General features: G+C 38.6%; 2 protein-coding genes across 3 annotated transcripts; one reads left to right on the top strand and one right to left on the bottom strand.

Annotated features, from left to right (window-relative positions):
• Positions 1 to 1,156: 1,156 nt before the first annotated feature.
• LOC144637157 (TNF receptor-associated factor 4-like) lies at positions 1,157 to 11,847 on the bottom strand. Its single transcript, XM_078496297.1, has 8 exons — positions 11,797 to 11,847; positions 11,678 to 11,750; positions 10,282 to 10,349; positions 9,474 to 9,575; positions 3,056 to 3,220; positions 2,552 to 2,626; positions 2,276 to 2,353; positions 1,157 to 1,941 (listed from the first exon to the last, which is right to left on the bottom strand). The coding sequence occupies exons 1-8, from the start codon at positions 11,845 to 11,847 to the stop codon at positions 1,267 to 1,269; spliced, it is 1,287 nt and encodes a 428-aa protein (XP_078352423.1). The 3' UTR covers positions 1,157 to 1,266.
• Positions 11,848 to 12,894: 1,047 nt separating this feature from the next.
• Positions 12,895 to 24,756, top strand: LOC144635202 (TNF receptor-associated factor 4-like). Of its 2 annotated transcripts, XR_013567334.1 has the most exons (8): positions 12,895 to 13,067; positions 15,784 to 15,835; positions 17,699 to 17,797; positions 19,265 to 19,429; positions 20,040 to 20,114; positions 20,598 to 20,675; positions 22,519 to 23,818; positions 23,928 to 24,756. XR_013567334.1 is itself a non-coding variant. In XM_078494282.1 (7 exons), exons 1-7 carry the CDS (start codon positions 12,895 to 12,897, stop codon positions 23,191 to 23,193), a joined length of 1,317 nt encoding a protein of 438 aa, XP_078350408.1. In that variant the 3' UTR covers positions 23,194 to 23,908. The 2 variants fall into 2 exon arrangements, 1 of the variants encoding a protein (XP_078350408.1); XM_078494282.1 differs by lacking the exon at positions 23,928 to 24,756 and having other exon boundaries at positions 22,519 to 23,908.
• The last annotated feature ends 2,358 nt before the right edge of the window (positions 24,757 to 27,114 follow it).

The following is a 27,114-nucleotide window of genomic DNA, read 5'->3' as shown; positions in this document are numbered from 1 at the left end:
TCCGCATGTATGCAGTCATGATGTTTCAAAAGAATGTATGAGTGAGCCGTTCACGTTTTTGACTTCCGTCTAGGAATTCTTTGTTCCAAACAGCCAATCAAAAAAATTCGAATTAATTCAAAACTCCTATGTCCCCAGAGCCCTTCGTTTTCTCGTGCCAAGGCCCAGCCAGCTAAGAGAAACGAAAGGGCTGTGGGACGAGAATAAGTTTTACAGTTCTTTTAGCGATTCTGTGGGCAGCCATGTTGAAATTGTTTTAATTTTCACAAGACGTGTACATGTTCCTCTAGCGACGAGAGCTGCGAATATTTTGCTCATCTATTACGTTCCAGAAAACCCAATTTATCTTAGGGTGCTTTCCATTTGTCAGGACTGGCCGGCCGGTCGGGTGGTTTTGAATGTGAAATGGGAAGTTTCTACGAGATTTTCCTACAAATCCACCACAACAGTGTATAATATTTATGCACTGACTGATTTGACAGGACAACTCTGACTATAAATAACTGAATTCTGTTCTCCAATATACCGGTCTGGCCGGCCAGTTCTGACTAATGGAAAGCGCCCTTAGTTACCGGGGGATTTACGGAGAAGAAACGAATGCCAAGGTTGTGTATTACCGCTTTCACCGGACCTTTTGTCGCGGCCAACCCATTCAAAACTTCACATTTCATGAGAAATAAAGAGCTTGCGAACTATGTTATTAAGCTAGGGAAGTTCGGTACTCGTCGATCGAAGACTCGAGTACGTTCTATTTTCGGTTGCCCGGCGCCCGCGGCTCAAAAACGTCTGTCTAAGCTTACCGATGAATGGACATAGCAGAACTCGAAGAAACCGTCTGAAAGAAAATAGAAGGAAATAACTCTACATGCTCTCCATGTATTTGCATCGATCGCACTCCTGCGATTGATACAGTGTAAATCGAACCATAAAATACCTTGGTGACTGCGTACAAGAAAAACAACTTGAAACACTTTATTCACCATTTCACTGAACTTAAATTGACAATATGGTCTGAGTATCCATCAACAAATCATTATAAATTCAGTACAAAAATTGTCAACAAGCCCGTTAGTTCCAATAGTTTGTTTGAAATGATCCGAATCCGCTTGCCACTCAGTGTGCTACACAAAAAAATACAACTTAGTACAATTTCTACCTTAAACTAAGTTACTTCAACTGGTATATTCAGTTTTATATCCTGATCTCTCAATTAGCCAGGCATAAGTATCAAAGCTAAATGTACACCGGTTTTGTGATTATAAAAGACTAAGCTAGGGGACCAATATGCACTTGGAGAAAAAGTGTGTCATCAACAAGGTAGGGTCTCCTTTGAAGTTCTTCGTGCGATATAAAGGTAGGCAACCCATATCCAGAGTTAGAGTGGGTCACGGGTCGGGCAAAAGATTCGTCAGAGCCACCATCACAGTAAAGCGTCTTGACATAATTTTGCCTGTGCATTGTATTTTCATGTTGATCAATTAAAGTTAATGTCACAGTTTTTCGAAAGGGCCAGGGCAATACAGCATCGTATTTACCCCTCAATATGTAAAGATACACAGAGATATGAGTATCTTCACCTGTACCATTACCATTTGGGTACAAAGACAACGCCAACTTGTAACTGTTATGTCCCGAAAAGAAATAACCACTTTCTATTTCGGTTTCCCATCCCATCTTAGCGCACCTGAACATGTCACTAAAACGTTCAATTTTCCACATGTAGGGTGGCGATTTTTCCTTTAATTTTAAAACCTCCCCATCTAGTTTTGCTGTTAATTGTTTTTGTGAATCCAATTTCTCCTCAAGTGCTTCAATTTTACTTTCAAGTTTTCTTGTTGTTTCTTTAAACTCTTCTTGATTGGTATTCAGCTTCACACAAGCCAGGTCAAGATGGCGTCTAGCAGCAGCGTCTAAATGTGATTCAAGCTGTTCTCTCTTGACCTTAAGAAAACAAAAATTAAAAAAGCGGATTATGTCACTGTCTTGTCTCTTGTGAAGCCTTCTTAAAATTAACTCTAAATGTGCCAGAATGACAAGAACTGCCCACAATAAATATAAAATTCCAAAAGCAGGCAACAACAGTCTCACAAGCCGATTAAAAGCAAAGCCAAGACAATTTGCCAATACCCATTTATACTTCTGGTTAGAGAAAGGCACTGTAAGAGTTTTAATGCTGAATAAAAATTAAAATGATTGTAGAAAGAAGATCTAGAGATATGCATTAGGATTGGTTACTTTTTCTTAACTCATTACATGTAAGTAAATAAATTTTTACCATAACGTTACACCCCATTGTATAATACGGGCATACGATTTCTGCAAGTGCACACCCTTCTCCAGTATGATGTGGCAACTAAAAAAAAATTAACATATTCCACCAATCAAGCTAGATAACATAAATCCTTTACGTACATAATGCAATCAATAGCAAACTACTTATTTCAACATTGCCTTCCAAAAAATTAAGGACACAAACAAAATTAAAGTGATCAGTCAGAAAAAATGTATAATTAACATATACTATGGGGGACAGCATGTCATACCAACTCACCTTTTCACGTTGCATTATGGCACCACAGCCATATGGACATTTCACTTGGTACTTCTTGCATTCCTTGTAATGTTTCTGTATAAAATAGTTAAACAAATCATTTGTCTAAAGGGATTTTTATCTCATAAAAAAAGAAAAAAAAAGAAACAAATTAAAAAGATTTCAAACAAATAAAAAATAAACATTCTTGAACTTTAAAATAATCAGCCACGTAATTCAATTTGTTTTACTGTGCATTTTGATCCCTAGTGTGATGGCCAACAGACTTTCAGTGATGTTGCTAAGGGCTGGCTGCCAGCTAATTTCACCAGCTGAAATTTCACATGAAAACAAAGACTTAGGTAACATTTTTGAGCTGCTATAAAGACTATAAAGGCCAGAAAAGCCAGCTGGGATTGTTGATAAACCTGCTTAGTGTTTTCTTAGCTACATCCCTGGACTTTTATCACAAGTTCTTTTCACTCCATATTCAGAAGTTTCGTAATTTATTACAGTCTAAATTACCTGTTCCTTACACTTTGGGTGTGGTTCAGTGCAGTATGGACACAGCATAACCCGCCACTTACATAGGGAATGCACATGCCTGTCCAGATATTTCCTTAATATGCCATCTTTACAATTTTCATTGGTACAGTGGACAACTTTGTAAGAGCAAGATGACAGATGGTTCTGTTGAGCAAAAACACTTTCGTTTATTACGCTACTCAAAATAAAAACTAACAATGTAACTGTTGAAGAAGGACTTCAGTGCACATTATGTACTGTGCTTGACTTCTATGCTCACAACTTGCCATTACTGGGTAATTTTATTGAAACAGCTAGGTGTTTGATTCATTTTAAGCAGACACTGATATCTGCACAAATTATGTGCCAAAAGGATTTGACTAAAAATCAAGCAAGGCAGTAATGGGCGATTCCAGAAAATATCCGTACCATACCACGGACGGCTTCCATATTTTAGCCCCCCTTGCCTTCGGAAATTCCAAAATGTGTTATCGCCCCATGCCCTCGGAATTCCATAATCGTTAACCCCCCCCCCCCCTCCGGTTCGGATTTTTCATTTTTAAGTCAAGCCCTTTAGAATTTCCATCGGGGTTCGCAAATACGCCCAATGTGGCGTATTTTTACATCAAATTATTTCAAATGACTCGATCTGTACATAGAGACAGTCATTATGACTCAGGAGATTCTGGGATGAAAATGTAAAAAAATAAGACTTTTCTCCTTACCCTTGTTCAACAGATACAACCTACATTAACTTTAGATTGCCCCAAACTGGTGCAGAACATTTAAATTAGAATATCGTGTGATGCACGTGTGTAAACTCGGAAGATAATACGATCGAGTGCACTGACATATCCGCCATCTTAAATTTGAGCCTTCTGGGTCAGCAGTCGCTCCCAACCCCACGTGCTTCAAAATGGCGTCTCGAAGCGTGGCAAAAGAGTTTCCTGGCACTCCACTGAATGGACTAAATGTTTTGTGGATCCAATTTGACAAGAAAACAAAGAGCAAATGAAGAAGTTCATCAATGTTAAGGCCTCTGAAGCTTGATGTATAACACACATTTTATCATTTTCTTTTGTAAATGAACGCAAACACATGCCTGATCGATCGATACTTGTCTTGTATCCTGCTTCCGCGACGCGGTCGTCAGTTCGTGCTTTATTTGCGACTTGGTAGTCCACAAAATAAGCATTTTCAGGGCCATTCCATTTTAGAACACCAAAAATGGTGAAATATAAAACAGTTTTCATTTAACCTAATCATGGATTTTTGGAAAGTAGAAACCCTAAAGTGTCTAAAAATAATATTATGAAAGTTGACCTTGCGGCGAGCATCAAAGAGAGGCTCTTCATTTATGACCAATGAAAAGTGTGTGAAAATAGCTATCTTGGTGTTAGATTTCAAATAATTATACTAAGGCACATTGATTCCTTAAATCCTACCAGGAAGACAAAACTGAATGAACCCATCACAAAGTAAAATTTGCAGAAAAGATTTTTTGCACATCAAACGAACTTCATAAATGAGAGCAAGTATTGACTTTGTTACGGACATTACGTAATGTCCGTAACAAAAGAAGGTGGTTTTCCCTTTTTCTCTGAAAATAATAATCAGATCTTTTTGTTAATGTGGTTCCTTTTTTAGTTCTTAGAGACCCAAACATAGGTGCTATAAATTATTAGAATCCTGGAAAAACACCAGAAAAAATTAGACCTACTTTTCGTTACGGACATTACGTTACGGACATTACAGTTGGTATGAACAAAGTTGATGTGTGCACAATATAACAAAATTGTTAACAACACACTTTTTTGAATACCAGTAATATTGTTTTAGTCAAAGCAAATGCTATATGCAATACAATTTTTTTCAAATTCATCACTCAAAAGTTAAAAGTGCTTGTTCCAAGAGCAACAAACGGATTAAACAGGACATAATAACAGCAACAACAACATAATGATCCATTACAGTGAAATATTATATATCCATTACAGTTAAATACCAACAGTGAATAATGTTTTTTCAATAAATTGCCCGCAATAAATAACAACTTTTATACAACTGCAATTATTGAGAAAAGTGTAACTTCATACAATCAATAACTCAACTTTCAAGGGCCATTGCACTCATCTGATAAATGAGTGTCTCATAGCCGGAGACTGTACAATGTAGTTCAGCGAAAAGTAAATTTTCAAGTGTCAACTGTTTTAAGAGTCAATGAAAAGTGTTCTAGACAAGAAGTTCAAAAACTTGTTTTAAGTTCACCATCAATGCAATCTATATACACTGTGAGTTGTTTTGTAAGTAACTCAGTTATTTGAAAACATTTTGTTTTCGGAGATATTTAAACAACTTATCAATATCACCCAGGCTGGGAATTTCAAAAGGTCCAGTGCCTGCCAGCACTGTGGGGCCAAAGAAAACTCTTCTCTTGTAGGCAATGTCATTGTCATCCCTCAGAGGCCACTTGAATTTTTTCACCACTTGGTGAAGAAATTTGAATTCAACCTTATCTTCAATTACTCTTATTGCTCTGCCTATATAAAACTTTGTTTCATACTCCACAGCATAATAATTTTCACATTCAATGTCCTCCAATGGCAGGGTGAAAATTTCTTTTTGATGCAGTTCTAAGATCATGCACTTTCTGAATTGCAAAGTGCTTCCATGATCTTCGCTTACCATGCACTGATCCCTTGAGAATAGGCATTTTGCGAACTGACAGGCATAAACTCCACAGTCAGAGAGGTTTGGCTGCTGTGGAAGGTCTTCCTTCCTGTTTGAAAAGAACCTCCACTCACTCAGATCAATACTCTCCAAGTCGGTCAGAAAGAAAGCCATCTTACAAAGTGCATGGTTAACAGTGGGTTTAAGAAGATCGCCTGCCATGCTGTCAAGGGCCAGTACTTGGTTTTGCTTTGGCATCACAACAAGGGAAAACCAGTGCTCACTCTGCAAGGTATTACAGGGAACAAAGACAAGATCAAAAGAACACAAGGGATCTTCTTCCTTCCAAATTTCTTTTGCTGGCAGGATGCCAACTGCCCGTTTAAACCTCTCCCACCAAATGGTCTTGATTCTGAAATTGTTTTCAGAGTGTTCAGTTTTTAAAAGATCAAGATACTGATCAATGACAAAGTTAGAAAGCCAGTTTTCCCTTTCAACTGAGCTTCCACCTAACAAGGCTTCAATGTCAGAACCACTGATAATACTTGGGCCATCAAAAGGGAGAATGCCATTTGCAATAGCATCTGCTTTGTACTGTAAGTGAAAAGGGAGCTGGAAGGGCTTTGAAACATCAAAGAGAAGTTGACAATCCTTTGGTAGGCCATGCTCTATTGTGACTGCTGCACTTGATGCATTGATGTCTTGATCACTTCTTGCATTGTTGTTGTTCACTTCATCACTGTCATCGTCATCACTGTCATCATGTTCACTAAGCCCAGTTGCAGCCTGCTGCTTGCTGTTATCATCACGGTCGTCGTCATCATCATCTACATCACTGTGGCAGCTCTCATCGTCGTCAGCACTTTCAAACTCACTGCTTGTGGTATAATCATCATCACTGTGTGAATCTCCAAGCTCAACATACTCTGCCTGAGATGAATGGATGCGAAAGCGTACCAGCCCATTCTCTAGAGGCTCAATACAGTGATACTTTGAAATACCTGGGATAGCAGCAGCTTCGTTAAAGCAAGTGCTAAGGTCAAGCAAATCAGCAGATCTGTTAAGTTCTTCTGACCTGATGAAACTGACTTTTACAGCTTTACATAACTTTGATGCAACCTGAGCAAATGACTGAGCATCAGCAACAACTGGGACCCTTCTTGAGGACACTGCTCTCCATACAACTCTCTTCACTGTGCCACCAATACCATCAACAACGCCTTTCCCATGGGACGTTGCAAAAAAGTTCCACGTAAATTTCACATTCTTCTTCAGCTGGTGGTAAAAGTTCACCATATATTTGTTTTTAAACTGAGAGCTAGGCCCATCTGAGAACACATTGAACCTGTTTTACTTTAGAACTTTTATCTGAAACAAGGCTTCTAAATACCCTGTCCATGAAGACAGCAACAGCCTTCTTGTCATGACTTCTGTCATCTGTGACAAACACATGAGAACTACATGTCTTTTGGTTCTGTTCATCACTGATGGTCCAAATGGCAACAGGGAATATGGTTACTTGTTCCTGGCTCCAGTGTGCTGTCTGAATCTCATCCTGGTGTTTGCAAGTGTAATTCTCAGAGAAGTCAACTTGCACAACTGCTTCATCTTCCTGAAGGTTTTCAATTTTGCTCTCAAAGTACTTTGCTTGCTCTCTTTTGATGTAAACATGCTTCAAGAAGAATGGCAGTTGCTCTTTAAGCATACATAAGGCATCTTCTAAAGTTCCTTCTTTGCAAATCTTTTCCATCTTCTTGACTGTTGAGTTGCTCTCTTTTCCCTTCATTTTCTGCACAACCCTCTGCCACTGATACCAAGTAACCATCAAGCTTAAATCTTCCTTAGAGATAGACTCAATCCACACAGGGCTAGGGCACTCATCACACTGCCCAAACATGCAACTCTCAGATTCTGGGCTACATACAAAACAATCAACAAATCCCCCTGAATAATTAGGAAAATCAGGAATGCTCTTGGACAAACAATCACACAGCAACCGAATGTTCTCATGATACACACACAGGCAAGCTTGATGTGGGTATTGCCCCAATAACAGAACATTTTGAGGCCGCAAAGAACAAAATTTGCTGAAACCAATCTTTACAGAAGAATGCTCTTTCTTAAAAAGAGCATATGTTTCTTGTAGAGACCACAAAAGGTGCCTTTTCTGAACTTGTTCCTTCCCGCCATCTTTTCTTACTGTTACAAAGTCCCGCTTTCCAGGTGCTTGCCGCGAGATTGAATCAAGGAGAAAAAATTCTTCAACCATTTGTACTGTGTCAGCAGGAATGCAGTTTGGACTTTTTTCAATGCGCATCTTTTTAGCCACAATACCCTCTGACTTAGCTAATTTCATGACCACTGCTTTTCTCTTTCGTGGACTGTGTGGTAATACTGGCTTCAATCTACCAACAGCTTTCCCAAGTGCCTGAGGGGTCTTGTAACCAGGTTCTTCTTTCTTTTCTGTGGGTTTTGCATTATTTTTTCTTCTTTCTTCTGCCTTCTTTCGACACATGAACCTTCTTACTCTTTCCCTGTTTAGTTTTCTTTTTCTGGCAGCATCTGATGTACAAACAGGAATCCTTTTTGCTTTCTTTCTTGCCTGTTGTTTTCTCTTTTTATCCTATAACTTAATGTATGCCTCATACTTCACAGGATCATCTTTGAGTCTCTTTCTATAATTATGCACCCTTTCAATTGTAGACTTTGCCATAATTATACGACAAAACTGCAAATGTGCACAGTATCAAGAAGGGACAAACAAGAGACAGCAGAGGCTCTAGTCAGAGCATGCTCAGTAACACCGAATTCTATTGAGCATGCTCAAAATGGGGTTATCCACAGACCTAAAGGATTCTAAAGTTCACAACCATGTACTGTACAGAAAAGTTACAAAATTATTCAGAATTTGAACTTTTTTGAACAATTGAACATTGTCAATCACTACAAGTCCAAAAATAAACCAAAATGTTAACTCAAACCTTTCCATGTGAAAAGTGTTTCACAGTGTAATGTCCGTAACAAAAATTATGTAATGTCCGTAACACAGATTTTAACACCCAGCTCAAAACCTACTAACAATATAATAGAAACAACTAGATTTTAAAAAGCTGTTAACTACCTCAATTCCTATCATTGTCATAGTATTAATGTTTTTGTTGTAAATTCACAGGAATAGAAGTGTCAAGTGAGCCTGTAAAATGTTGGGTTTATTTTTGTGTAATGTCCGTAACAGAGATGAAAACAGAAACATTTTCAGTAATTTCAAATAAAATCAATACATTTTTCTACAGGTAATTAGATTAACATAAGAGGGTTGTTTAAATAATACAGAACCTCAATAAAAACTATGCAGGATAAGTTTTTTAAAAGATTAAAAGTTGAAAATTGCTCTGTGAATGTAATGTCCGTAACATGGAATGGCCCTTCAAGGAACACACTCTTGTTGTCTCCTCTGGAAATCCAAGATCTGGAACTCCCCATGCCTTAGAAATTCCAATCGTAAGTATCCCCCCATGCCTTCGGAATTCCAGTTCAAAGAACCCCCCCTTGCCCTCGGATTTCCAAAAAGCCGTCCGTGGTATGGTACGGATATTTTCTGGAATTGCCCAATAGTTTAACCCTATCTTAGTTAAACTCAAAGCTTTTACAGTGTTTATTAATCTAAGTTTTAAAAGACAATTATCTACATTCAAGTACCACTTAAACTTAGCGTATTTGTGATAGACTAATTATTTGTTACATGTACCTGTTTTTGCCTTAGTTCCCCTGTCCAGTTACAACCTGTACTTGGACATTTGATGACAAGAGAAAGAATCTTCCTTTCTGTGGCTTTGTCAGGGAAGACATCCTACGTGGGAGAGACAATAAAAATTAAAGCATCCACAGCGCAACAACAATTTCATGCCTACCACTTTGTTCCCACTTACTAAAAAATCCTATACATGTGTTTACCCCAGTAAATTTCCATATTATGTATTACAACAGTCAAATGAAACCTCGCTATACATATTCTGACATAGTCCTTTTTCATACTAGCTACAATTCATTTGTTGCTGTATTCACTCACTTATACCTGAATCTTAATTACCACCTGCAGCTGTAATTGTGCGCATGAGACAGTTTTACCAATTTGAGGCCTGCATATACGTACTGTATTTGCTGGCATTATAAACCGGGGCATTTAATATTATTCCTTGACACAACAGCTTTTGTTGAACTTGTCAAAGAACAAACAACAAAAATAAAATTCTATGTTAAAGTCAACTACTTAATATTGGACCTGGTTCACACTAATGACATAACAACATAATGGCATTTAGGTCAAACAAATGCAAATAAAAACACCTTGTTAATGTTTTATGACACCAGCATGAATAATATGACAGAACATAACAGGAACATAATGAAATAAGCATAACAATTAACATAAGGAAATAACTAATCTTTTTTCAGCAAGACCACAACTTAAAAATGATTTGTACATTACTGTGATGACTGACCACAGAATGTGCTAAGCGGCAGTGCGGATCACAAGTTCATAACACCACCCTTACCTTTTCAAAGACTAGGTCCACTCTGTCTATGGGACAAGGACAATTAAGACTGACGTTGACTATTCTGCCTGTTTTATAAGACAAAATATTATACAGTGGAATTTCAATTTCTCAAACCTCTAGGAGAAACAAAAATTGCTTTGAGAAATTAGAGGTTTGAGAAATAGGGGATAAAATTACTGAAAAGTACTATCAAGGGAAACAAAAAATTGTGCAAGACATTGGAAGTTTTGAGAAACCTCTACTAACTATGGAGAAACCAAGGGTTTGCGAAATCAGGATTCTACTGTAAACAGATTCTTGTTGCATTAAAATTTGTAAAATTTGAAGAAAACTGAGTAGTACTCAATGACTTCACCATTTTAAAGCAAGCTACCAGCCTCATTTTGTACCACAAACGACCAAACGTCCACTGCAGTACAACTAGCTTATGGCCACAGGGGATTAACTTAGAGATGATTTAAATCCCTAATGGTTAGTTAGTGCTGCACTCCGGATCAAGCAGTCCGGGTTCGAGGCCTGGCCGGGGTCATTGCGTTGTGTTCTTGGGCAAGACACTTAACTCTCATAATGCCTCTCTCCACCCACCCAATGGGTACTGGCGACATAATGCTGGGGGGGGGGGGAGGGGTGTACCCTGTGCATGTGATGGGCTAGCATCCCACTCAGGGGGGAGTAGAAATATTGCTAGCCGCTTAATGCTATCGAAACCGGGATAATAGGGTCTGCAAACTACCCTGCACATTGAAGTATAAAAGTTTTGAAATGAGTCGGGCTGATGAAAGCTGGGCTGGGCTTGTATAAAGTGTAGCAAGAACTAGTTTAATCTATTTAATCTTACAATATTTACGCTTAGAATTTCTCTCTTGCTAACAGTGTACTATTGAATGAAAACCTGTTATGGCTTAATTATTAACACCAATAACACCACTTTTTAGGCAAATCGTTTAGTAGCCAGTTTAGTTTGGGTACTTTGTGCGAAATAAGTTTGTCATTTCAGCGGCTTCACACATCCACACTCTGAATTAATTTTTTTCGACATGTTTAGAAGCCTTAAAAAAGAAAAAGCATACCCTGCACAGAAAAAAAAAACGTTTACTGGTGTATTATTAAATTATTTTTAGTTTTCATTTCACTCCATATCACATCTACGAATTATTAAACGAATTGCGAAACGTAAGGTCGCAGACTGTTCTACGAAGTCTTACATGGTGTCATACCAAACAAATATTTGCTTTTGTTCAAACCATTTGAAAAATGGTAAATGGGCAGAAATGAAACATGCTAAAACAAAAGAGTTTCTTCCAATGCTAGCTTTACAACCGGACCGGGATTTATCAAAAAGGAAGTCCAAAAAACCTGACAAAACGAAACTCCATAAATTGTCGACACTCACCATGTGAAACATTGCTCGAGGCACTGTCGACAAAATCTGTGGCCACATCTCGTGAGAACTGGCTCTCGTATTGCTAGATGACAAATTAAACACATAAAATCGTCGTCAAGTGGATTAACAAAGGCTTCGTCGTAACCAACAGGAATGAAAATTCCTCTTCCTTCGGCCATTTTCGTTGTGACTTGTGAGTTTGGCGCGGTCAGTTGGCGCGGTTGCCGGGTTGGTCACGTGATAAAAAGGCGGGAAATCCCTGAGCATTCGTCATTCCTGGGCGTGGTATGTGTCACCTCTGGTGTCACGAAACACAGACAAAGCTTACAGCCCTGGTACGAAATAGAAATCTGGACAGTTTACAATACAAACCAGAGAATCTTTGTCAAGACATGAAGATTCACATAAAAATTACAGCACCCAAGAAAAAAGAAGAGGAAATAAAAACAGCCGTGAAATCATTCGGACGGATCAACTATTTATACAGTCTATTCTGCGAGCGGTAGCGAGCCCTAGTGGGCCTAGTACATGCCAATCCAATCGCACTAGATCGTATGTTGCTTCGTTTGTTTTTACGCGTATAATCGTTTCTAAGGATGGGCCGATACTCGATACCAAATATTCGATACATCGATATTTTGTCAATTTTGAAAAGTATCGATGCTTTCGAAAAATATCGCACTTTCGATACGTTTTCGATACTGCAAACGTGACCAGAGCCTGCGGTCTCCTGGTCAGCACCTGAGGTTTAAAAATGCAATTTTGTTTAAACAAATATTGTTGTTCTTGTCAATATTTGAATTTTTCTTGCCTTGACTTGATTTCTGATGCAACAGTGAAACAAAAAGACCAAAAATCATTATTCGTAGCTAACATCTGTAATGTCAAGACTGTACTTTGAATTCTTAGACAAAAATCACGTGACATATCAATGACGTCAGGGCGGAAATGACGTCATAATATCGATATCGAGAAAAAAGGCAAATATCGTATCGTATCGGCGGAAATGACGTCATAATATCGATATCGAGAAAAAAGGCAAATATCGTATCGATATCGTATCGTTTTGAAAAACCTGTATCGGCCCATCCTTAAATTCGTTTCACGTCTTTCACGGCCACACGAAAATTCCGCTGCATACCCTCCTGCATACCTCCCCTGGTCGCTAGCCGAGAGAAACTGGGTACAAAAACCGAGTCACGCAAGTCTTCTGGTCGAACAACATCATGGCCGAACAAAATGGCGGCTCTTCAGTTCCTTCTGGATACGACCATGATTTTATTTCGCTGATTGATGACGACTTCATTTGTCAGATATGCCACCTGCCTCTTAAGAATGCCGTTTTAACGAGATGTGGTCACAGATTTTGTGGTGAATGCCTGAGTGAATATTTGAGGAGGTAAGATCGAACAAGTTGCCGTCTCCAAGTTTTAAAACTACCGTACGTGTTCTCCACTGGGAAAAATAAGCTTAAAGAATAGTAAATGGACATGCGGAGTTACTCGATGACTACTATGTCGAATTCAAAGCGACAGTTTCTGTTTTTTTTTTCTTCTATTAAATTAGCACAAAAAGGGAAACTCCGTTCGTGTAAAAAAGGAATACCTTATTATAGGAAATTAACGATACATTTTATTAACGCGAATTTCAAAAATTCGCGTTAATTTTATGTATTTTAACTTTTTCACTATAAGCATTTGACCAGAACTTTTCCTAAATTCGCGTTAATTTTATTACGCGTAAATTTTGTTCGCGTTGTTAAAATGCCTCGTTATATTATATTATATTTCCTATAATAAGGTGAGCTTTTTTTCATCTTGTCAATAGTTAAGTTAGAGCAATGATTGATAAATAAACGAGCGGTCCGTAGTAGTGTTTAAAAAAGTTGTCACGTGACTCGTCACCAGTCGAGCTTGTAGGTCTGGTAATTGTTAGACGGACGAGACACGTCTGTCATGTTGTTTAATAACATGATCTGTCTAAAGAAGAATTTCACCCAACACGTTGACAGCGGTTTTTCATATCTTGCAGTAACTAAGGGAGGTAGTTAGTGGCATCACTTAGCAAACTATTGATTTTGTTAAAAAAAACTTAAGCACATCACCTCAGTGACTAAAGAAGGTAGCTTTCTTATTGAAAGTGATTCTAGTCATCCCTGCGCGCCACGTTCTTCGATAACGTGATCTGTCTCAAAAAGAATTTCCCCCAACACATTGACAACGGTTTTTCAGATCTTGCAGTGAATAAACGGGAGGTAGTTAAATGGCATCACTCAGCAAACTATAAATTTTAATTTGTTTAAACAAAAATTAAGCACATCACCTCATGATCAGTGACTAAAGAAGGTAGCTAATTCGAGTCAGCCTTGTGGCATTCTTCAATAATGAAGTCTGTATGAACTTGCTACCTGGCTGTCGTCACAGCAAGCTCAAATTCTAATCGCTTACTGCTAGCTAGCGTGACGTTTATACTTTATAAGTTTTAATGTCCTTTCATTTTACTTCCGGTATCTTTGGAATCCATTCTGTTTGCGCGATTACTCGCGTGAATCTGTTGCCATCTCATGGAGTTGGGCACTGGCTATAAGATTTTTAGCAGTTTATTTTAGTGCAGTACATTCATCTTATGTTGTGATGACCTTTTTCCTCTCCATTAACTGCTCAGAACTCAAATTCTAATCTCTTACTGCTAGTTTGCGTGACGTGTATCCTTTGTAAGTTTTAAATTTCCTCTCATTTTACTGCCGGTATCTCTGGAATCCACTTAGAAAACTTACATTTAGTATTTTGTTTGCGTTATTACTCGCGTGAATCTGTTACCATCTCACAGGGTTGTACACTGGCTGGAAGTTTTTTTTATTAGTTTATTTTGGTGCAGTACATTTATCTCACGCTGTGAGTACCTTTTTTCCCTGTCGCGAATTTTTTAACCCATTGCTTTAGAACATTCGTGGACAAGCCTGTTCCCGTCTAATTTGCATATGCATGTCTACGTGCTTGTTCCACTTGACTGCGCAATTTATTGTTTACGTCTGGCGTAGCGTTCGCTTCCCCACTAAACTAACTCCATTAGTGTAGTAAACACTACACTAAAAACTTTATTAACGTGTCAAAATAACCACTTAGCTCGGGAAAACCCATACTAATTTGAGGACACGAAATGAAATGAAAAGATTCTAAAAGACAGCCCGACAGTGCCGTGTAAATATTAGCTAATTTTATAATTTATTATCGCTAGTTCTTTTCAGGTAATAACAATCATTGTCAATGATTGCATACAAACATAGAGTAGCAAATTATTTGGTGGTTAATGGACCAATATATTAGAGTTAGAGTAGCTCTACTGAATGCCGGTCACCTCGCCACCAAGCAATCTCGCCACTAACCAACTCGCCACCAAGCGAAATCACCTTGGCTTATGGATTAAAGAACGAGGAATACATGTACACCAGTTTTGGTGGCGAGTTGGTTGGTGGCAAGATTCCCTGGTGGCGAGGCGCATTCGACAACTTGGTCAGTTCATTGTTGTTTTACCCTTCGATTTATTGACTCGGATATACATAAAGATCTCTTCTTTGAAGCAATGCAGGATCCACTGTATTAATATTTTGTTGATGTTCTCGCAGATTGTCGATTCGACCAGGCGAGGAAGATCGACTGCTATTTTTCTAAAAACCTCTAACCCTTCCAGCAGATGACTTAATCAAAGCATCGCTCAAAAAGCACTTGAATTATTCCAATTGATGAATTTTCCGGTGTTTTAGAATTTTAGGTGTTTTTAAAGTGAAATATTCAATTCCCCATGCCGCATCATCCGCATCTCAAAGACGGAATTTGCGGGGAATTTTATAACGATCATTTTGATTGTTAACCGACAGATGATACCTCAATGGTGATTGGTAGGTTGTCAGGCGAGTAAAACAATCGGAAAGGAATGTTGGCCTCTGTTAAGCAGGCATTCGTGGGGAGGAGTGAAACACGATTGCCCCAAAGAACGACTGCGTGGGAGGCTAAGCTCTACTGGGTCTGCTTATATAATATGTTCCAGAAAAAAAAAAATGTAAGCTTATCATTAACCACACTGATTTGATTCTGGTTTTGTTTTGTTGTAAACAGAAGACGTAATCCTGACTGCCCATGTGACAGAGAAAAATTGGACAAAGAAAAGGTGCTAATGAGTACAGTCTTACCTTATGTGTCCCTCACTTAACATTTTTAATAATCCTGTTTTCATATTGCTGCCCCAGGATTACTGCACTATCCTTTTTAGGCCAAGTAAAAGAAAAAAATGTTTCTCGTAAAGATTTTTATAAAAAAAGTGAGTGGTCAGGCGCTTTTTTTTTGTTATTTTGTTATTTCCTCCATCATCAAATTCTCCAGAAGCAAACTTTCAAATAAATCCTGCAAGGTAATTGACCTATCCTGCAGTGCATCCCTAGCATACCAAGGCTTTGAAATTTTGGCCTGAGTTCGTGTTAAAGCGCACAAAAAAGCCACCTCTTACAGAATTTCAGTTGTACTAACGTCTGCTGTTTTTTTTTTTCGTTCCAACTTTTCCAATAGCAAATAATCAAAAAGAAGGCGGCCCCCAAAAAATGAATTAGGCAGGGACGAGAAACATTTATTATTTTTTACTTGGCCTTAAGTGTTACATACATTATTTAGTGGACTATCTTTTGACATGCCATCTTTCAACATCTTTGTACAAAGCTGGCCTGACTGTAAACCTGGAATGTTTTTCTGGTTATAATTTAATAGAAGGAACAGTAAACAAACTAAAACTAATGACCTTTAATATATCATGCATATGGCTGAAGAAGAGTGCTGACCTTGCATAGCTACCGATTTACAGAATAGTAAGCTTAAAAAAAAAAACAAAAATAAAAAAACCAAAAAAATTAAATAATAAAATAATTTTAGTTAACTTGATTGGCTATTGTCCATGACTTCTGGTAGAATAAGGCCACTTTGTTTGCAATGCATGAACATGCAAAACAGTCAATTTATGATTCACAGAATGACTTCTTGGTATTCCTTACTTGCCTAAGCGTGATTCATAAAAATTAAGAAATCCTCTAACCACGTAAATAGTGGTAGTCAGTGTTAACACTGAAAGTCAGCTGAAGATTTCTAAAATAGTTATTATTTTCTTCTGGACCTCACAATAAAATTTCCAAAAATGATCCAAAGATTCCTAAGTCAAGAATTTCAATAGGCTTTCCCCTTTTTTCTCTGTTTACCGTTGGCCGACCGACCCATATTTTTGTGTTTTCAAACTAAAAAAAAAATCATGGATGCTGGCAGATTGCAAAGGAGCACTCAAGGTTCATCCATTTGCACTTTTCTCAGCTGATTTTAACCATTATATTGATCTTTACTTCCTCCATTGCTCCCATGTTGATTTTGTAGCCACCTTTTATTGTTCCCAGCCTCCACGACAATGATGCTTGGGTTAGGCACCTCCTTGTTCCAGCAGATTGCCCCTGATTTTTTTAAGGATTTTTTTTTAATCCAACTCACCGAACCTAAAATTAGCAAACTTTTTTAATAGTAAACTGAGGAAAAAAGACAGACAGCCATGGCTTGCTAGAAACAGAATGTTTCCTATGATTTGACTGGCTTGTTTGTCTATGTTTGGCAACCTTTGCAACCATGTAAACTTATAAGGTTCTCCGAAAAGTTGTTATTTAATTTAAAATAAAAATGTAAATTTGTTCAGTAGCCTTTATGAATATTTTAAAAAATATTTATTTTTTGTCCAGAATAATTTTGCTGTGTAAAAATAAATTTCTTGGGCTATAACATAGAAAATTTCACGGGAAATGATATTTGAAAAAGTTGGCAAATTCAAATCAAACTACTGTCAGTAGAAACTCCAATCTATAAATTAATTTTCCAGTTTTCTAGAAAATTGCATGGCATCATTGAAGGGCATGTTTACCAATACCCATAGGAATTTCGAAAAAAAAAACATAAACCTAACAGTTTTGTCTAGGTCCAATTAATCTATTGTAAAATTCTGTTTTTGCAGGATATTTTTCCAGACAAAGCAAGTGAAAGGAGAATTCTTTCCTACACTGTCAGATGTCCTAATGGATGTCCATGGACTGGAGAACTCCGTGATGTAGAGGTAGGATCTTGTGCCAGCATTTTTATTCATGATTATAATAATTTTCCTCGATACCCTAACTCCCAGCAAGAGGAAATCTCTTTTTTATTGTTATTTTGTGTGGTGACATGATTGATTGATTGAATCGGATGATTGATCGATTGATCCATCAATTGATTGACTGATTGAGATCAATCAAGAGCTCTGGAGGAATTCCAGGATTATTATAAGTACAATGAATTGTAGGTCGGGGCAACCAGACAAAATGAGGAGGGGTAGGGTAGGTGGGGGAGGGAGGGAGGGTACCCATGATTAAGCCTTACCCATCCAGCTGGGGGAGTACGTGGTGACAAGTGTCCTAGCTTCTAGGTTCACTTCAATGGAAATCAAAGTCAGGTGGCAGCTTGAGTGTCATGATCACTTAAATCGGCATTGCACTTGTGGAGATGTTGATCAGGACCTGGTTGTTCAAAACTCCGAATAGCGCTAATCGGTGATTAAATAAGCTAATCAGTGTTTAAATTTCAACCTACGATTAAATTGCGTTGCTCAAAGCCGATTAGCGCTAATCAACGATTTAACTAAGGGTTAAATTTAACCGTCCTCTTTAGGTGTATTAACTTCTTAATTGGCCGATTAAACTGGAAAAAATGGTGGACTTATTGTTTGTTGAGACAAAGATGCCTGCGAAGTTATCAATTTATATAACGATACCATACTGGCTAGTTGCGATCAAGAACTATGACCTTTGTCATTAAAATAGTTTTATTTACTGTTTGCTGTACATTTCTTTTCTGTGTAAGCTTTATTTTAAGCTTTATAAAACAACAAATACAATACAAAAACAAGAACTACGGCCTTACTGCGGCAAAGCGACTATAAATAATTTAATACATCCACCATTAAATTACCCCGGTAAATTACAAACCTCGTAGAGGCAGATTTACGAAGCGTGGTCACGCTCTGAAACCAATAATTATTGTCCAAATGCTAGTCATCACTATGACTTAATGCTAGTGAAAACATGATTATTTTGGAATCTGACCGGTTAGTTTTACGTCGCCACAGCTGTTCTCCTTTTCACCACATGTGACACTGCGGATGCCATATTTGAAACCATCGCAGTGTGTATACTCAAGGAGAATTGCATTTTGGGATACTAATCATCAATTAGCGAGACTATACTAGTGATTTTACATCAAGTACTAACCATTAATCGGCGATTAACTAATCGCGCCTCTAATCGGGCTTTGAACAACGTTCTCAATTTCACCAATTAGCTACTTACCCAGTGTTAGTGATTTTAATCAACGATAAGGCTTAATCGTTGGTTAGTTAAATGGGAGTTTTGAACAACCGGGCCCAGAATGCCAAATCTTTATTAATGTTACAACATCTGTGGGAATAAAACAATGAATTTCCCAAGATAGTGATATATTATTTGCTGGTGACTGACAAACGTTACTGATTCTTTTCTTGATCTTTTAGAACCACCAAGAGAGATGTCCTTACAAGGTTGTCCCCTGTCCAAGTCCAAAATGCAATGTTAAACTGGCAAGGAACCTTATTGACGAACATTTAGCCACTTCCTGTCAATGGAGAATTGTCACATGTCAATTCTGTAATGAAAGTCATCCAAAATCCCAAGAACAAGTAAGAAACTTGAATTCAGCTTGTTTAGACAGCTCTATATCAATGGACATCTGTCGTGACTTAGTACTGTTTATTTCATTCAATTTTCTACTGGCTGGTAGTCTGCATAGAAACCAAGAGTAGTATTTCTGTTTAACATAGCTAGACTGTTCACAGCCCTCTATTTTTTCGTATTTTTTTCAATCGATGACTGTGGGGAAAGAATGACGAGAGAATTGGATGCCAGCGCAAAGCAGGAGGCATGGAAGGGTGGGGGCAGGGAGCGAAAAAAAATAAAACTGACTTTTTGACAACTTTGTTTAATGATTTAATACTTTTCGGCCACAGTACTTTCTAGATTGCCTAATGTGCTCCGAGAGCCTGCTATCCAACAACTACAGTAGGTGCCAGTCATGTGTATAGCCAAACAGATAGTGAATTTTCCAATAGTTGGTTACAAAAAAAAAAAAACCCCTTTTTTTAAAATTTTTACCCCCTAAAAAATTTAAAAAACAAAAAAAAAAAAAACAAAAACCCAACAAACTAGTTGGTTACTGGGTTACATGCATGTATGTGAGGTGTTTTATCATTATTTTCATTATGTTAAAAGTAGACATTTTATTTTTTTCAGATGCACAATGAAAATTGCACCATGTTCCCTGTCAATTGTGTCAATGGCTGTGAGAAAGTAGTTTCAAGAGGGGAGGTGAGGCAATTTTCTATCTCTTTTTTTTTTTTGGGGGGGGGGGTGGGGGGGAGGAGCTAGGGGTGTCTTCATTAACTATGTGGTCCTTTTAGACTGAAGACAACCTAATTCCCAGGAGCCCTCTCTCCCCACGTCCCAGAGCGAGAGAAGGGGACGGGGAGATAGAGACCCTGGGAACAAGGTTGGACTAAAGACTGTATTTTTGGAAGAGAAGGCAAGTGTAGAAACTGAGGAAGTACATGTACCCTATAAATTCATCATTTTCCCCGAAATAACACGTATCTCCCCAAATCTAGATGGAAAAATCGACAATTACTGTTTTATACTGTAGTTCATTCAGAGGGTGAGGTGTTTTTATGCTTATGGCACTGAACTTGGATTGAGTAGGTAATGATTAGATGCATGTGCACATTTTTACGATTTTGTGCATCGCCACTCAGTGGGTTCAACAAAAGTTAATAATGATCTCTTTTGTTTCATCAGATGTCAAGACATGTGGAAACGGATTGTCTGCTTACTCCTTTGTCATGTCCTTACCACGACGTGGGATGTAATGCCAAGGTAAGCTGTTGAATAACTGCCTTGTTCATTCCATACCGCCGTTCATTCCATAAGCGCCGCATTTGGGACAAAACAGTTAATAAGCGCCCCGCCCCCAGAATAACCCCGCAGTCCCGATGCGGTGCTTGTTCGAGGAATTCTGTTTAACTAAAAATAGCACTACAAAGCAACTCGAAAACAAACTTGGACATTTCTTTTCATCAAAAGCGATGTTTTGCAGTTCAAAGTGATGGTTTTACCGCTCGCCCATCAGCTTTCTATCCAACATTCTTACAATACGTGTTCTGTAAATGCTGTGAAGGCCGCGAACTTTGCCAGGAGAGCTAGCGCCACTTGTCTCTTCAGCAAGGGATAAATACTAACAATCAAAAGACGCTATTGTTCTCCAAAAAAAAAAAAAAAAAAAAAAAAAAAAAAAAAAAATTTTTGTTTTTTTAAGACGGGGAAGGCGGGAAAAAAAAAAAAGCAAAAAAAAAAAAAAAAAAAAAAAAAAAAAAAAAAAAAAAACAAAAAAGGAAAAAAAAAAACTTTTTTAAAAAAAAAAAAACACAAATTAAAAATATATATTTTTAGTTTATCTTTCCCTAATGACAACAAAATTAAGCCTAGTGAATTTTGATTTCAAAATTTTATACGTAACATAAAACCAAAATAGGCGAGAAAAATTTAATAAGCGCCGCGGGGCTTATTCCAGTAAAATATGGTACAGGTTTTATGTGACCTTCGCCTGAAATAGAAATTTACATGTAGGCCCTAAGGCGGCTGATCGAGGATTTAATCTTTTAAACTGAGAGCAACTGTTATATTGCCAGGATTTTGCTTTGTTCATTTAACTCTTCTGTAAACGTTCTTTTGTATTCGCTTGCAAATGCAGGCGGAGCTATGTACCAAGATAAAGCGTAGGAATATAAGTTAAGAAAGTAGAGGAGGAGAAAGAAATAAAAAGCGTGCTCTTTTTCTCGCGTTACGATCTTTCCACTTTACCAAATTTCCTTGAGAGACTATTTGCGGTAAAATTTCCGAAATTTTCTACAATTGGGCCCAGACTAGCCAATGAAATACCTCAGATACGCCCCCCCCCAAGGGCCCAAAAAAAAAACCACGCGGGGAAAAAAAAAAAAAAAAAAAAAAAAATTTAATTTTTTTTCTTTTTTTTTTTTACTCAAATTCTTAAAAAAATTCCCACCCCCAGCAAAAAAAAAAAAAAAAAAAAAAAAAAAAAAAAAAAAATAAAAAAACCGCCCCAAAAAAGCCCCCCCCAAAAACCGCCCAGAGCGAAAAAAAAAAAAAAGCCGCGGCGCTATTCGAGTAAATACTATATCCCAGTGATTATTTGAGCTATACTAACTATATCAATTGCAATAACAACACAATTCAGTTTCCGTCAAACTAGCAGCAATACTGTTTTCTCTCATCTAAACAAATTATCCAGATCTAGAACAACAGTTCTTGATAATATTTCTGCCAGATTAATCCGTGAATGTGCTGATCTTGTCTCGGTCTCTTTAGAGGACCTCTTCAACAAGCCTTTAACTTCTCTGATGATTGGAAATGTGCTAGAGTTACTCCGTTGTTCAAAGATGGTGCACGATCTGATTTAAATAATTATCGACCAGTTTCAGTTATCTCAGTAATCGCAAAAGTATTCGAGAGGACTGTGTATGACCAGCTATACATGTGAGCAAGTCACGATGAGTGTTGATGTTTTTGGTGTTTTAGGAAGTGGCGCGAGTTTTTTTCAACCAATCACTAAGCGTACTAATGCAAAACCAAGGCAAGCGCGTATTACTTACGACACTCAAGTAAAAATCGCTTTATACATTGGGAATTGTTGTGTTTGCAGGTGGAAAGAAAGAACTTAGAAAGTCACATTCAGGATCAAACCACGGCTCATCTTAGCCTGGCTTGCAAAAAACTCGTTCAACTTCACCTGGAATTCGATCACGAGAAAACCAACCTCAAGAAACAACTTGAATACCTGAAAAAAGAAAACGATAACCTAGTCCTCAAGGTTTCTGCACAGGAAAAAGAAATGCAAAAGACCAAGATGGAATCACCGACGTTTGTGTGGAAGATAACAGGTTTCAGCGAAATTATACGCCAAGCCAAGAACGGCAGAAACAGTAAACTAGACAGTGAGCCTTTTCACACAGGACCGTATGGTTACAAACTGAAACTCTCCGTAAATCCTAATGGTGATGGCTCTGGAAAAAACACACATCTCTCGGCATTTGTAATCGTCATGAAAGGTGAATACGACGCCATATTGCCCTGGCCTTTTCACCAGAAGGTCACGTTTACACTAGTTGATCAGCAAGATAACACAGACGAGCGGGAGAACATTGTTATGCACTTCAGAGCTAACCCTAAACTGGAGAACTTTGGGAGGCCCACCGCGGAAGAGAACCCAGGCCGCGGGTACGCGAGGTTCGTGTCACACGAGAAACTGAAGTCGCGTCGCTACCTTGTGGATGACACGTTATTCATTCAAGTTGATGTAAGCGCACCGTCGGTTTAAGTCCAGCGGGCAGTCTGCAAGGAAAGGAATCAATATGTATTATTAAAACTAATTTGATATTATTGACCTGTATCTGGAGGTAAAGCCTCCTAACGCGCTCTTAACTTTGGGCACGTCACGCGTGGAGAGGAATGCGTGACGAGCCCAAAAGGGCGTTACACGTGTAGTAATGCTCAAGGAGTCAGTTCAAAGAGCGTCCACGAATGAGGCAACTAAAAGTGCTGATGTTCTATTAAAAAAAAAACACACATCTTCTTGTTGTGTTTAAGGTTAATTCCCAAGAAAAGGAATCGAACAGAAACTGGAAATCTGTCAAAAAGAAAACAAAAAAACCCAAAACAAAACAAAAAAGAATCTTTTTCGAGACCTGGCTGGTAAAAGTCTGGAATGTTTTTAAGAACTTCTTCACCAGTTCACAAACTGAATTCCTGTTTAGGGATAGCAAGTAAGGCTGCTCATTACACAATGTCTGGAAAAAAGGAAAGTGTTACAGGCAGAAGTACGTCTAAAGAATTTACAAATTTGTATGTAAAAGCATATGCACGCCTCGCAAGAGTTTAGAAATTGTAGCTGGTCTTGTACCAACACCAAATTTTTTGAATTAATTATTGAAAGAAATGTAGTAGTAAAATTAACCTGAGTAAAAAGAGTTTTCTTTCCGCGCGCTTGTACCACACCAAATTTTGAATAAAATATAAAAGAATATAGTAGTAAAATAAACTGAGTAAATAAAGTTTTCTTTTTCGCGCGCAGTTTATTCGTCGGTTTAGAGAAGGCTTAAAATTCACACATTGATGACGTAGCTCCATAGAGACCCATGTGGGTGTCTCTGATTGGTTATCGCTCGGGTTGAATTTTTCGCGCGCAAGTTACAGCCAGTCAGAGGCGCTTAACAGATCACGTAGAGCTGCGTCATCAGAATGGAATTTTAACAGCCCTTTCGCAGGCACGAAAAGAATTGAGCGCGCGAAAAAGAATGCTCGTTTCATAAGGCTATAGTGTGAATAAATATTATATTTCTAAAGCAAGGCAAAGGTAAAAGATAAAGTTATTTATGCATGGTTTGTGTTTAAAGCTTGAACTGGAGACGTTTACGTGCTATCCTCCCACGCAGTCGTTTTTAGGGGGCGATCTTGTTTCACTCCTCCCTCACAATCGCCCCTAAAAACGGCTGCGTGAGAGGCTATTTACCTCCAGAGTGTTTGACAAAAACTAACAATTTAAGGTAATCGTAATGTAGTATTTGTTTTACAGTCTACCAAATTAATTGGTGGATCTAGCTATAGCACTGAATAGTATTTGATCCGGCCATCTAAATTGATATTATCTTTTTAGTGAGTCGTGAAATGATTCGCCCCAGCCTAACTTGGTATACTGTCCAACTTTTTCAACGTTTAGCCAGAACTGAACCCTAACTTTGCCAAATTTCGCCTAGAGTTTCACGCTTCCCGATCATGTAATAAAACCAAAAGAAAACCCTGGAAAATTGGATTCTCTTATTTCACAGTAATTTCACTCAACCGGACCCAGCTCAGTGTATTGGTGGTTTCCTTATCATAGTAAATTATTCTCATTCATAATTATGACGCGGAATTCAGAAGTGCGTGGATTACATAACCCCTTTTGTTTATAGATAGTTGTGTTAGGTAATGCTTAATCACCACGTGCACAATCGCCGTATTTAAAGATCCCTTTGCTTAGTTTCGGGGCATTTCGAAAGAGATACGCAAGCCGGGAAGTCCGGGCGAATTTTCTTATACTCTCGCGCTACGTCGCCGAAGCCCAACCACGTGCCTTAGTTGTTTCGTCGTTTTATTTTCTCAAGTTCATGGCTGTACCTACCCTGCCTCTGCTGTTTAACTAGAAGATTTATACTGCATGTCCATTCTCTGCCGCTTCGCAAGTTCCACATCATGCCGGAGTAGCGGGACAACGCGTACAGCAATAGTTTACTCGGTATTTTAAAACATTTTTATGTGTTTTCTTTTTCGCTTGCTTATCCGTTTGTTTATCCCGTAGTGTGTTTTATATCTACGTAGTTCTGTTTATAGCAATTTATTACCATATGTGTTACGGCTGTAGTAGCTTACGTTCGCTCGTGTGTCGTGCAAAGATTGGCAAACGCCGTGTGTCGGCTGTAGTAGCTAAAACGTTCGCTCGTGTGTCGAGCAGAGATTGGTAGACGCCGGCGCCGTGTGTCGGCTGCCCGGTCGGCTGTAGTAGCTATAAAACGTTCGCTCGTGTGTCGAGCAGAGATTGGTAGACGCCGTGTGTCGGCTGTAGTAGCTAAAACGTTCGCTCGTGTGTCGAGCAGAGACTGGCAGAGGCCGTATGTCGGCTGCAGCTAAAACGTTCGCTCGTGTGTCGAGCTGAAATTTGCAGATGCCGTGTGTCGTGTGTCGAGCAGAAACTGTCAGATGCGTTTGTCGGCTGTAGCTAAAACGTTCGCTCGTGTGTCGAGCAGAAATTGTCAGATGCCGTGTGTCGGCTTTACGTTGCTCAATGTTTGCTCTTGCGTTTAGCACAATTTGTTACACGCCGTGTCGGTTTTAGTCTAAAGGTTGGCTCGTGGGTCGAGCTTAGTTGGCAGGAGCCTTGTGTCGGTTTTGTTTAAAGTTTGAACTGTGTATTGTGGGTATTTGGCAACAATCATGTATCGACCATTCCGGGGGGGGGGGGGCACCCTTATTTTAACTGTTAGTGTGCTAAGTGTTTCGTTACGGTATATCTGGCTGGAATTGTTTTGCTTGCATGTCAAGAAAATCAAGTAGTTGCCGATTGATGGACATTTGTTTCAGAGCTTACTGGTGTCAGTAAGAGTGTTAATGAGCTTAGGTTTTAAGTGTTTACGAGTTGGTTACGTAAGGTTTGTTACGTAACCCATCCCAGTGCGGAACTTTATTAGACAGGTATCACGCATGTTTGTTTTATGGATCTGTGTATCTCTGTAGGTTCAGTGTTTAAATTTTCAAAGCTCGCCGGTTGGCCGTTTTCATCCACGGAGTTTAATGTTTTATCCACGTTTAGACACGAACAACGTGGGATATACGGAAGTGATGTTTATCCTTTATTTTTCCCCAAGCTAGAAGTTTTAAAATTAAAATTCAAAATATTATGTCTTTTTTTTTTATAATAATAAAAAAAAATAATTTTAAACAGTCCACCCCCTCCACTGGCCTTGTCGCGATCAGAAGGGTAATCTCAGTTACGCCCTATAATCCGTTTACGACGGATTCCTGGTCCGGCTTGGCTAGTGGGGTTTTTTCCCTTTTGTTCATTTTTCGTTTGTTGTCTTACGTTTTCCTTTCTGTAACAACAATGGTTTTAATCTGCCCGCCTTAGGTATTGGCGATTTCTTGAAGGAGTTTTTTTCTTGAATCTCCTACTCTCATTATAAGCCACGATCGAAATACATGCTATGGTGTAGGGAAGTAACCCCACTAGCCTGGCCGGGCCTCTCGCATACCGGTTGGGGTTTGAGGGGATTTTTGAGTTTTGGGGAGAAGGTGTATTTTTGGGATACTCTTTCCTATAAATGTGAAGATCTTTTGAGTTTGTACTGAAGCAGCAAGGTGCGTGAGCAGCCGAAGGCCACAATCTTTCCCCATACCTTATCCACGCCGGACAATGAGCGGCATAATTAATGAGTGAGAATGGTATACTATTCTCATTCATAATTATGACGCGGAATTCAGAAGTGCGTGGATTACATAACCCCTTTTGTTTATAGATAGTTGTGTTAGGTAATGCTTAATCACCACGTGCACAATCGCCGTATTTAAAGATCCCTTTGCTTAGTTTCGGGGCATTTCGAAAGAGATACGCAAGCCGGGAAGTCCGGGCGAATTTTCGACCCTCCCACCTCCCCTTCGGCGACGTAATAGACAACTATAGTGCTTTCTCACCCTGTCACTCATTGCC

This window comes from Oculina patagonica, chromosome 13 (assembly GCF_052425735.1).
Source record: "Oculina patagonica isolate OP01 chromosome 13, crgOcupat, whole genome shotgun sequence".
NCBI lineage: Eukaryota > Metazoa > Cnidaria > Anthozoa > Scleractinia > Oculinidae > Oculina > Oculina patagonica.
Note: the sequence above shows the minus strand (reverse complement) of the source record. Positions and strands in the feature narration are given on the sequence as shown.

What these genes read in the sequence shown, in the direction of transcription:
- LOC144637157 (XM_078496297.1), bottom strand. Translation starts at nt 11,847, where the DNA reads ATGGCCGAAGGAAGAGGAATTTTCATTCCTGTTGGTTACGACGAAGCC. An exon ending in CTCGAGCAATGTTTCACATG is followed by an intron (nt 10,350 to 11,677) that starts GTGAGTGTCGAC and finishes CTTATAAAACAG; the next exon opens with GCAGAATAGTCAACGTCAGT. An exon ending in CAATGGGGTGTAACGTTATG is followed by an intron (nt 1,942 to 2,275) that starts GTAAAAATTTAT and finishes TGTTTTCTTAAG; the next exon opens with GTCAAGAGAGAACAGCTTGA.
- LOC144635202 (XM_078494282.1), top strand. Translation starts at nt 12,895, where the DNA reads ATGGCCGAACAAAATGGCGGCTCTTCAGTTCCTTCTGGATACGACCAT. An exon ending in CTGAGTGAATATTTGAGGAG is followed by an intron (nt 13,068 to 15,783) that starts GTAAGATCGAAC and finishes TGTTGTAAACAG; the next exon opens with AAGACGTAATCCTGACTGCC. An exon ending in GAGAACTCCGTGATGTAGAG is followed by an intron (nt 17,798 to 19,264) that starts GTAGGATCTTGT and finishes TTGATCTTTTAG; the next exon opens with AACCACCAAGAGAGATGTCC.